This window comes from Micromesistius poutassou (genome assembly GCF_964030765.1).
Source record: "Micromesistius poutassou genome assembly, chromosome: 11".
NCBI classification, from domain to species: Eukaryota; Metazoa; Chordata; class Actinopteri; order Gadiformes; family Gadidae; genus Micromesistius; species Micromesistius poutassou.
In genome coordinates, this window is record NC_140281.1 from 10,600,712 (window position 1) to 10,612,514 (window position 11,803).

Below are 11,803 nucleotides of genomic sequence, written 5' to 3' on the forward strand. Positions count from 1 at the left end.
AGTAGTGCCACTACCACTCCTAACTAACCTGAAGTCTTCCGCTCTGTTGTGTGACTGGTTACATTTGGACATGCCTGCTGTGGAGAGTGACTGAGAGGTGTGCTATAATCCCCGGAGCTATACTGAGACGCAGCCAGGACTTAATTAACCAAATGCTCTCACTGTCACTCTCTATCTCTCTCCCTTTCTGTCGTTCTTCTCTTAATCCCCAGAAAACCTTTAGCACTCATATTCAACTTATGAATGAACCTTTTCTTCTAAACTGTAACATTTACCTCCAGCTGCTTCATTTGAACATGTTTCACCCAAAACAATGAATCAAATCAGTTATCAAATCAGATAATAAGTAAAGAGTAAAGAGTAAAGAAGAAAAGAAAACTTCTTTAAAAGAAGTAAAGAATCCCATAACCATAACATATGTTGTTTTATTTTGAGTAGCGAGTGTAGTTAACAAAGGACCTTCCCAGGCGCTGATGTGTGTGAAGTCTGCTATGAATACCACAGCGTACTGTACTGTGTGCCACGAGGTCAGGACGGCTGATCTCCCCGGCAGGAGGGGATTAACCAATGAGACAGCTAGGGGTTGAACGATGCTCGTTGCCGGTTGCTCCGATCAAACTCTGGAGTTCAGCAGCTCGGCCAAGCGCGCTCTGCCTCACGCTCACGGGCATGTTCAACAAATTCAAGCAGTTCATCGGGGCCCCGCAGCCCCCGGTCGAATCCCCGACCAGCCCCTCACGGCTACTGTCTGCTACACCCGCCCCTGCAGCTGCTGCTGCAGCTCCACCTGCGACGGTAAGAACACCACACTTTATTGGCATCGGGAGCTGTTGAAGAAGTGATCCAGTCATGCCCTTCTGTCATTTTACGGAGAGACGATCCAGTCTCAGTATTCTGACCCTGTGTTTTCGAGTCACACTTTTGTATTTTCTTACTCTATGTTGACTACATTAGTCATAGTATGTGCTACTATACTATTGTTAATAACATTGAATTTTAATTCCATGGAACGCTGGAATAAACGCTTTAAAGTATGTAGTAATTTTGAATTAATTCAAATCCATGTACTGTTAGAACTCTGTGTCAACAAGAAGCTTGTTCTATGTAGAGACACACACACGCACACACACACACACACACATACACACACACACAATAAGTGGGCTTTGGCCGACTTCTGAGAAAGTCTCTGACGCAGCTTGGCAGTGTTGTGGACAAAAGGCAGTCATTTTCACACCAGATGAATAGAATACGACATATTTGTGGCTTTATGAAATGGTAGTTACTGTAGCTGAAGAGTGTACAGGTGTATTTCTAACCCTAACCAAATTCATCATACCATACTGTCATTCATGACATTGGGAGTGAATTAACCTAAGGTTTGGATCTCCATTCTCAGTAGAGGTGATAAAGGTGCCTGTTTAAAACAATCCTGAAAAACGGTTAAGATGCGTATTGTTTTAAATTAATCCAAAATTACCATTTGAAATAGATGCAACTTTTCTCTGATATACTTTTTTACACAGGTTTGATTCTACTATAATACCATGATGTTTTGATGAGTTTACAGGAGGTGAAACCTCCAGAAAAGAAAGAGGAAGAGAAGACAGAAGAGCCCAAGAAAGATGAGGAGAAGAAAGATGAACCCAAACCAGGTTACTAAAAATACTTATGTCTTGTACAAAATATAAATTTTCTTTGAGCACTTAAACCTTTCTTTTAATTGTACTTTTGGATTACTATTGGATTGGATTTAGTTGTGGATGATTGAAGTCTATTAATCTAATCTGTTCACGTGTAAAATGGGATTCAATTGTGACCGACAGTAACACAGACAGATCATGTCCTCATTCTCTTCTGGAATCCACAGCCGCTGAAGCTCCGCCCACTACCCCCGCACCAGAACCCACGCCAGCACCCACCACGGGGCCAGCACCTGCACCCACCGCTGCACCCACTGCTACTGCTCCAGCACCCACCACGGGACCAGCACCTGCACCCACCGCTGCACCCACTGCTACTGCTCCAGCACCCACAGCGGCCGCTGCCCCCGCTGGTGGGGCAGCCCCAGCTGGAGGCCCAGCGCCTGCAAATGGAGCGGCCGGGTAAGGCTTGAAAAAAAAAACACTAATCACCACACGACATTACCGGACATGGTTTGGTAAATTCACCGCCTGGGGTTAGATGGTTGACCGCACATTCAACATTCAACCCACTGTTGAACTATAGAAAAGATCAAACGTTGTGGTCCCAACTACAGTGGTAAACGACTATGACAAAAATTGGTCATCAATGAAGTGGCTCAGTTTGTCTGTAGGGGCTTTAATGCAAACATAAAATACCAGTAGGGGTCTAGCGTCTGCATTTCAGCAACAAGACCACAGCTACTGTCTGCCATCAAGACGCTGCGTTCTTAGCTTTGAGAGGGATTAGGGAACTAATAGGTTTTGGTTACTCAACAAGAACCTGGTCACCTGGTCAGGGAGTTCTTTCTCATTACTTCTTCTATTTTGAGGACAATTTAGAAAAATAACTACACAATTAAGTTATAGATAGGCCTATAGATATTGGTATTACAGGGACGGCAAATTAGACTAAGAGGAAAATAGAAGAGAAAGACGTCTGCTTAGTTCTGTTTATCTTCAACTTGGGCGATGAGCCATGACGAGATCGCGTGGGTCTGGATCCAAACTTAATTAAATTATAATGAATTGAATTAAAATAGTTTGCATCACATACCTGTGATGCTAACGATTAACTGTTCCTCCTCAACAATGTTTCCTTCAACACCGTCACTCTATTCCTCTCAGCCTTGCTGTCCTGCGCGAGCGATCCTCAAAAAATGACATTTCTACTTCTGCTGCTTTCTTTTTCTTCTTGGCCCGGCGTCGGCAGTGAGGAGCCTCCGCCCTCTCGCACCCCCACCCCCCCGCCCGTGGTGTACCAACGCTTCGTGGACGACACGCTCCGGTACGTGTCCAGGCAACTGCGGGCCCGGGCGGTGATATACAAGGAGAAGATCATCGACCCCTACGCCACCTCGCCCGAGATCAGCCCGCCCATCAGTATGTCCTCAGGAACGCACACATACACGCACGCACGCACGCACGGGTGTGCACACGCAACTACATGAGTAGTTGCTCTTTAAAATGAATTAGTTTCTTGCTTATATCGGACACACTTGGCTGGGACAGAGTTAGTATGGATGCTATAATGGATAATAAAAAAAAAACTTCTTGCTTCAAACGCACTACCCTAGTGTCCCTGAAATGAATAAAAAAATAAATTTTCCAACCTGGAACCTGAAAACCCCTGACGTCCCCTCCCTCCGTCCTCTCCTCCCCCCCCCCCCCCTTCTCCTCAGCGCCCGTCCTGAGGACGGCCGATTACGTCAGGCTGAAGGAGGCCGAGCGCATCGCCAAGGAGGAGGTGGACAAGAAGAAGGCGGAGGACGCGGCCAAGAGGGCGGAGGACAAGAAGAAGAAGGACGAGGAGAAGCGGCTGGAGGCAGAGCAGAAGGCCGAGGAGGCCAGGCTGGCCGAGGAGGCCAGGAAGGCGGCCAAGTTCCTGCCGGACCCCAGCTGCGCCGTCATCGACCTGCTGTTGAACCCCGTGGATAATCTGCTGGACGGTGTGCTGGGCAACACCATCGACCCGTTCACCGGTAGGCTGCGCCCGCGTACCCGGACGACCCGCCCACGGCACGCCACTTAGCAGAGCGGTTATGCTGCGGGCGAGGATGGTGGGCGGGGTTGGGCGGAGAACAAGTTGAAAACGGTGATGATGGTTGGAATAAACAACGTACATAAAAAGATCAGTTAGTGAGTAATAAGCAATCTGGAAGTAAGGAAAGACCCATTGCGTGGGTTTCTCCGGTTTAGCTCCCTCAACGTAAGTTTGCATTTGGGTTGTGGGCCGTGGTCGCAGCCCGCCACGCCGCCCTTCCGCTGGTTGTCACGAGAGGTCGCACCTCAAGCGCCACCCGATCGGATATTGTCTGCCTTCAGGCTTTCTTGCGCAAAGGACAGTGTCACCAGCGAGACTGGAAATCGAGGCTTAGTAATGTGTAATTAAAGGATGATAAAAGTTATTGTCTTGTTAAGTTAAAAAAAAATAGGAACAAAGACTTATTGGAACTGGCCAGGTGAATCTGGTTGCTGAGATAATGTTTGAGTGACAGAAAGAATTAACTGAAGACAATATTTGTCATTCTCCATCTGGCCAACCATTAAGAGATACATTTTCATTATGTTAGGGCTGTAAAACATACTAACATTTTGGAAACAAATGGAAAGGTTGAGAATAAATCGCATTTTATCTTGTAGTGTTTGTACGTTTGAGATGGTTAAAGCTCTTCCTCTTAAAAAGGTTATATAAAGGTTTAGATGTAACCATTCTCCCCCCCCCCCCCGCAGACCGACGCTACGTCTCCTGGCTGGCCGTGGTGGCCGTGGCCTTCAACTACAACATCTGGTTTATCCCGGCACGCCTCGTCTTCCCTTACCACAACGCCACCAACAACCCCTACTGGATCTTCTTCGACGCCCTCTCAGACCTGGTCAACCTAATCGACATCCTGGTCTGGCAGCCGCGCCTGCAGTTTGTGAGAGGGGGAGACATCGTGGTAAGAGGCCTGATGAGATTGGTTGTGACTATGAGTGGATGTACTTTAGTGTCCCTCATTTTTTACAAAGGAATGACGTGTGTCCCGACAGATGATAGTAATGGATGGCGAACCAGATAGTAAAAAACACATTTTTTAACACTGAATGGAACGTTTTTGACATTTACTGTACAACAAACAACTTAACAGGATGCTTTGCCTTTCAGAAAGATAGGAATCTGAGCAGGCCACATTACCGCTCATCTTTACGATTTAAGGTGAGAATCGACACTCAGAGCATGTTTTAAGATAAGAAGATGGTTTTGAAATGATGTATCCATCTGCTTTTCGCTAGAAATTTGAAAAACAAACCCCTTTGTAGGTCATTCGCATTTTTAATTTGTAGTAATTTTATTGCACAATTAAGCAACGCTTAGACAAAGCCTTCCGTATGTGAATCTTCATCCTTTCATTCAACCTGTTGGGCTGCAGACTGATCTCGTGAGCATCATCCCATTCGATCTACTGGGCGTCTACTGCGGCTTCAGCTCTGTGTTCAGATTGAACCGGATCATTAGGGTAAAGTAATGTTATCCCTCCCACCACCAAAAGGTCAAATGGGTCAAATCACATGTCATCAATGCTGGACAAAGTAGATCTGATTGATGTGCAGTCTCCTTTCTCATTGAAATCACACGTCTCTCATGTGTTTCTGTAGATCGAATACTTCTTTGAGTTCAGCGATCGCCTTGAGAGCATCATGGCCAAAGCCTACATCTGGAGGTAAGAGGTTCATGCTTTAAAGATCGGACAGACTTCAAAACGATCCAAACTACACCATCTAGACCTTATTTTATTCAACACCTCTTCTGTCAGGCCAACACAGCGGTAACACTGCCCATTTTATTTACCAGACTCTCCATCTTTTGATGACCTTGTGACACTAAATACACTTGAAAGTAGAATATTAGTAGCATTTGATGCTTGTAGTATTATTGAAAAAAGTAATTCTTAATATTATGAAATAATAATAATAATATAATAATAATAATAATAATAATAATAATAATAATAAATATAGTTGCCAGCAACAATAACGGGGTCCTACGGTATGACAGCCACCAGCCTAGCCATCAGCCTAGCCATCAGCCTAGCCATCAGCCTAGCCATCAGCCTAGCCGCCACATATTCCATGTGCTCTAGTACTGGCCTCTTGACAAGCAAGCACCTGCCACAAAATGAGACTCCCCTTATATAAGCCAATGAGTCCCAGGTGGACTGATTGGGCCATACCAATAATAAGGGGAACTTCCCTGGCCAAGGCGGGGTTAACCTTCTGCCCCCTAGTGCTCCGGAAGTCCAAATACCACATTAAATATGATGTGAGGGGAGAGACAGTGAGAAGAGATTTTGACATTCTCACATGACAGTATGACAGACAGTATGACAGTATGACCAACTGTATGACTGTATGACCAACTGTATGACCGACAGTATGACAGTACGACCAACACTATGACCGACAGTATGACAGTATGACAGACAGTATGACTGTATGACAGTATGACCAACAGTATAACTGACAGTATGACCGTATGAACCGACCGTATGACTGTATGAACAAAAGTATGACAGTATGACTGTATGAACGACAATATGACAGTTTGACAGTATGACCGACAGTATGACCGTAGACTGCCAAGGGCAGATTGGAGTATATTTTGAGAAATATAAGTCTTTCCTATGTGGAGGTATGGTGCCTTAAAAACGGGTTTTCCGGCAGTTAACATATCAAAACAATCACCAACCATGTTACTAAAGCGTACTGTGTCAAAATCCACTGTCAAACGGATGTTTGCGAAATAACGTGTGTACCCCTTTAAGGCCCATCCTGCATTGTAGTGAGGCCATGGATCAGAAGGGAGAACTTCAAACTAATGTTTTTTGGTTGTTTTTTCAGATATAGTCTTCAAATTTGGCATGAGTATACTATGGAATCTCCTCTTAATTGCCACATTCAATAGCTGGGCCTAGGTGTTTTGGATGCAATGTTGGAGCTGTTTAAACGTGTTGTAGAGCTGTATACATATGCATGTATTTCACTTTAAAATACATATCTCTGCCGTCTTTTGCCTTATTGCTATTATTTGATCACACTATACTCCCACAGTGACCTGGTACATGTGTGCCAAGTTTGGAGCTTTTCCCACTTTCAGCATTAAAGGAGTTAATGTGAGGGTGTTTGGTCAAGTTGTGGTCACTGCACTATATCCCAATGGTCTGACCATATGGGTTGCAATGTGAAAGTTGTTCATCATGACAAATGGTGCATGTATACCAAGTTTCATACAAATTGTACCTTCCTAGTGGTAATGGCAGCCTGTTTAAGTCCTGAACTTCAAGGCCTTGTTATAGCGCCACCTATGTGTTATTCTGGCCCATCTTTTGATTCCTTTACTAACTTTACGAGTTCTACAAGCCTGCCAATTTTTATAACTTTTGGAGCCAAAAAGTCAGGAAAAAAATAATAATAATAATACTAACGAATACAATAGGTTTCCTACGGATTCCGTAGGACCCCTAATAATATCTAATAATATAATAATTCACTGAGACTTTTTATTTTGCAAGTTATGGATCAACCATATCTCCATCCATATGACCGCACCCCGACACCAAAAGGCTGCATGAAAACAATAGAAAAACATTAAAATCCTTCCATAACCCCCCCATCACCCCCCATCTTTTGACCAACAAGGCTTTTTGAGTTCCTTTTTAAGTTCCTTTGTAAGTTCCTTTTTGAGTTCCTTTTTAAGTTCCTTTCAGAGTTCCTTTTTGAGTTCCTTTTTGAATTCCTTTTTGAGTTCCTTTTGGAGTTCCTTTCTGAGTTCCCTCCAATGACATGGAAGCGTCCAGCCAATGTAAACATTCCTTCAACAACCCTGATCAACCCTTCTCCCCCAACCCCCTTCTCCCCCAACCCCTAACCCCCAGAGTGATCCGCACCACAGGCTACCTGCTGTTCGTCCTGCACATCAATGCCTGCATGTTCTACCTGGCGTCCCTCCACCAGGGCCTGGCCACCACCTTATGGGTCTACAACGGCGTGGGGAATGCGTACGTACACCGCAGTCTCCCCAACACATGGCTACAGCAACTCCAGGATGATTTGTGTTCACCTCTGTTGTGCTTTTTCGTTGAGCAGGACACACACTCATCCGTTACCTCTTCGGATGAAAGCCTCTGTTGAATGACTGACTTGAGTGACTGTCAAAGCTGACCCTGTGTCCTCCGGGGGCTCCACAGCTACCTGAGGTGCTACTACTACGCCGTCCGCAGTCTCATCAACATCGGCGGTCTCCCGGAGCCGCAGACGGTCTTTGAGATTAGCTTCCAGATGGGTAACTTCTTCGTGGGCGTCTTCGTGTTCTCCGGTCTGATCGGACAGGTGGGGCGAGCACTTTGTTCAGATACTACGAGCGTTTGTCGGTCAGTCACAGTTGGTTTGGTTATAGATATAGTTTGGTTATAGCCCCTGCGTTCCAATACCCATACTACCATACTACTAGGTATGCCAGAAAAAACATTTAGTATGTCCCAATATGTAGTATTATATTATCATAGTATTATATTATACGTAGTAAAATACCAGGATATTGTGTATTACAGCCGGTCACATTTTGCAGTATGCAAAGCCATCCATGCTGTTTTGGGCTATTCTGCCCCACAATCCTCTGCGCAGCAGAAGATACGTTACATTGAGTGAGCCCCTGCGAAAGTCGATGGGCGGCTCCTACAGCTCTGCTAATCAGTGAAATCACCTGTAGTATGTCTACACAGGTGTACTGCCTCCTGTGTGCAACAGGACGTACTTTGTAAGGGTCGCTGCAGTACGTACTACAAAGTAGAAAAGGAAAAAGTGTGTGATTCGGTACGCAGCTATGTGTATGTGTGTGTGTGTGTGTGTGTGTGTGTATGTGTGATAGGAGCGAGAAACAGGTGTAGCTCGTTAAGCTAAGTGCGGCTCTGTAGCCATGCCAGGGCCCTTAATTAACATCATGAGGTACACCTGTGTTGGCCCCTACCATTCTGCCTCTGTGATTATTGCCTATTACCACAGTGGCTAGGAAACAGTTCCTTGTCCCATTTTCTTTCTTCGTTCTTTCTACTTTCTAATTCTAGTTTTTGCTTGTTTAATAATTTTCTGTCTTTCTGTCTTCTTGCTTCTTTCTTGTTTTCTTGCTTTATTTACCATTGTTGCTTTCTGTCGTTTAATATTGACGTTTATATTGACGTTGTATATATTTCTATATATATATTTTCTGCACTCGCTCTCTGACGGTATCAGATGAGAGACGTCATTGGGGCGGCGACAGCAGGCGAGACGTACTTCCGCTCGTCCATGGACGGCTGCGTGTCCTACATGAACACAAACAGCATCCCCAAGTTTGTGCAGAACCGCGTGCGCACCTGGTACAACTACACCTGGACGGCGCAGGGCATGCTGGGTAAGGCTCGGAGGGACGGGGAGATGTCTTTGGATATGATGAGGAGTTTAGGCGCTCGTTAACGGAAGTTAACGGAATAAAAAAAATAAAAGTGACTCTCACTCAAAGTATTCAATTTGTAACATGCACAGTTTCAAAACAGGGCCACGGTAAAATACCTAGAAGCCATTAACAAGAACATATCAAATACATTTTCTTAAAGAGTCACAAATATGGTAAAAAAATGCAAAGATATAGGAAGACACTACACTAGCTGAAATCCAGGCGATTTGAAAAAGGGGAATGGAGCATATATACCCTGCTGGTTGTGGACAATGGGAGAATACAAATGGACATTAAGGATGTTTAACCCCATCACGCCACTGCTCCATCGTCCCCCAGATGAGTCTGAGCTGCTGGATAAGCTACCCCTGGTGATGAGAATGGCCATCGCTGTGGACATCAACCTGTCTACCTTCCAGAAGATTGCTCTGTTTCAGGTGAGCTTCTGCAATCCGGCTATTACCCTTTATATTTCATAATCCTCTCTCATTTTGAGGTACATGTTATGTCCTGTATATGGCATAACTCTGTATTAAAGGAGTGTCATTTTAAGATAATACAGGTATGAGTAGGACTTTTATTATAAGTTATACGAGTCAAACTTCTCATCTTGACGTATGTGAGTAGCTTATTCATTATATAGTCGTAATAGTGTGTGTCAGATATATACATTTGCAGTAAAGGACGTTGTATTGAATGTTATAAATATGAGTAACATGGTGTTGTCTCCACAGGGCTGTGACCAGCAGATGCTGGTGGACATGTTACTGAGACTCAAGTCCATCGTGTATCTACCTGGAGACTTTGTTGTCAAGAAGGTCAGTGCACCGGTCTGTGCTTGTCTTGGCCAGTGCTCTGGGACCAGGGGTCTTGTGTTTGAATTGGTCAAGGGTGTAGGACGAGGGGTCTTTTGCTTGCCTTGGCCAGTGCTCTGGGACCAGGGGTCTTGTGTTTGCCTTGGTCAGGGGTCTGGGACCTTTTCAGTTGGCAGAGCGATACACAATGTAACTACATGACATTGTTCTTAGAAGAGCCACTGAAGAGTTGAAATGATTGACCTTCAAACCTTTGAGAGAAGATTTATTGCAAATTAGACATGATTACTGAGGCTGGAGGAAATTATGCTTTATTATATTCCTTTTGCTGGCAGTTGCACTTGATGTAGATTATGGTATCATGTTATGCCTAAATAGTTGAGCCTGCAAATTATCCTTACTTGGTCACTAGTCATAGTCCCCAATCCTGACCTGAAAGAAATAAAGAAAGAGAGACTCTTGTGTTTGTGATGCATAGTTATCTGTGCAACACTGTCCTCTGGTGGCCGTTGTTAGCAGTTCTCCCATTTACCTCAATCTGCTCCAACTGTGGCTGCTCCCCTCTCTGTCTGCTGGACAGGGGGATATCGGTAAAGAGATGTACGTTATCAAAAGCGGAGCAGTACAGGTGGTGGGAGGACCGGACAACAGCATAGTGTTTGTCACGCTGAAGGCCGGCTGTGTGTTTGGAGAAATCAGGTATGGATCTTTAATTCTGGTTTATGTTGTGCCATATGGCCTGTTGGAATTGAACAAGTTACGTGCCAGTTAAGTGAATATCAAGACCCCCCCCCATGCCCCCTCTACAGTCTCTTACAGTCGGCCAAAGATGGCGGCAACCGACGAACGGCAAACGTGAAAGCTCACGGCTTTGCCAACCTCTTCGTCCTGGAGAAGAAGGATCTGTTTGACATCCTGGTGCACTACCCAGCGTCCCAGAAGGTGCTGGCCAGGAAGGGAAAGTACGTTATTTTGTTGTTTATGCGGTTGAGTGGATTGAACATTTCACATATTTTTCAACTGTGTCTTACAAATCCTGCAAGAGAATGTAGTATTTCCTGTTGATGGGTGTGTGTGTGTGTGTGTGTGTGTGTGTGTGTGTGTGTGTGTGTGTGTGTGTGTGTGTGTGTGTGTGTGTGTGTGTGTGTGTGTGTGTGTGTTGTGTGTGTGTGCATGGACAATCGTAAAGGAATTTAATGAAGGCCAAGGGTCCCGTTGCTGCCAAGACATTAATGGACAAGAGGGGGTTATCTTTGTTCGGACCCAAGCCGCCCACACCCAAAATGCTCAGAGCCTTCGGCCCAGTAGGCCTTCTGGGCAAACTCAAGGTGAAGTATGGGAGCACATGGCATCATCGAGTCACCATGTTTAGGATTGAGTTCCAAATGGGAATACACCAATTGATCAATACACAAACACCAGCCCAGTTCATCCAAATGGTTTCATTTGGGAACAGGCATTATTTAATGTGTGACATACCTTTCCCCACTTTATTCCAACATACATCCACTTACTTTGCCTGATTTCATTATTACTATTTGTATTATTATTCATTTTTTACTCACTTACATTTTCTGTTTCAACTGTTTTGACTTGTTACCGTTGATTGTGTTAAGTGTTCTTTATCGTGTGGTGAAAATGGTGAGGTGCAGTATGAAGTTATTATTATTATTATGGCTGATTTTCTGTCTGTATTTTTTCTCTCCAGGCACTGAGGGCACAAGAAAAAACTTGATTCGTCATTCACCCTTGTTCCTAGTTTGTTTCCACCTTACCTTGCTTTGTGCTAATATATATATATATATATATATATATATATAAACTCTTTCTAATAT

At 44.5% G+C, this 11,803-nt stretch overlaps 1 protein-coding gene across 1 annotated transcript; it reads left to right on the top strand.

The window, feature by feature from the left end:
• Nucleotides 1-590: 590 nt before the first annotated feature.
• On the top strand, nt 591-11,683 carry LOC311355186 (cyclic nucleotide-gated channel beta-3-like; the record flags this gene model as incomplete). Its single annotated transcript, XM_084474915.1, has 17 exons — nt 591-795; nt 1,871-2,105; nt 2,896-3,065; nt 3,365-3,664; nt 4,416-4,624; nt 4,831-4,881; nt 5,096-5,182; nt 5,322-5,386; nt 7,598-7,720; nt 7,910-8,051; nt 8,952-9,111; nt 9,493-9,590; nt 9,888-9,971; nt 10,549-10,667; nt 10,778-10,930; nt 11,158-11,301; nt 11,677-11,683. The coding sequence occupies 17 exons, from the start codon at nt 591-593 to the stop codon at nt 11,681-11,683; spliced, it is 2,352 nt and encodes a 783-aa protein (XP_084331041.1).
• Nucleotides 11,684-11,803: the final 120 nt, after the last annotated feature.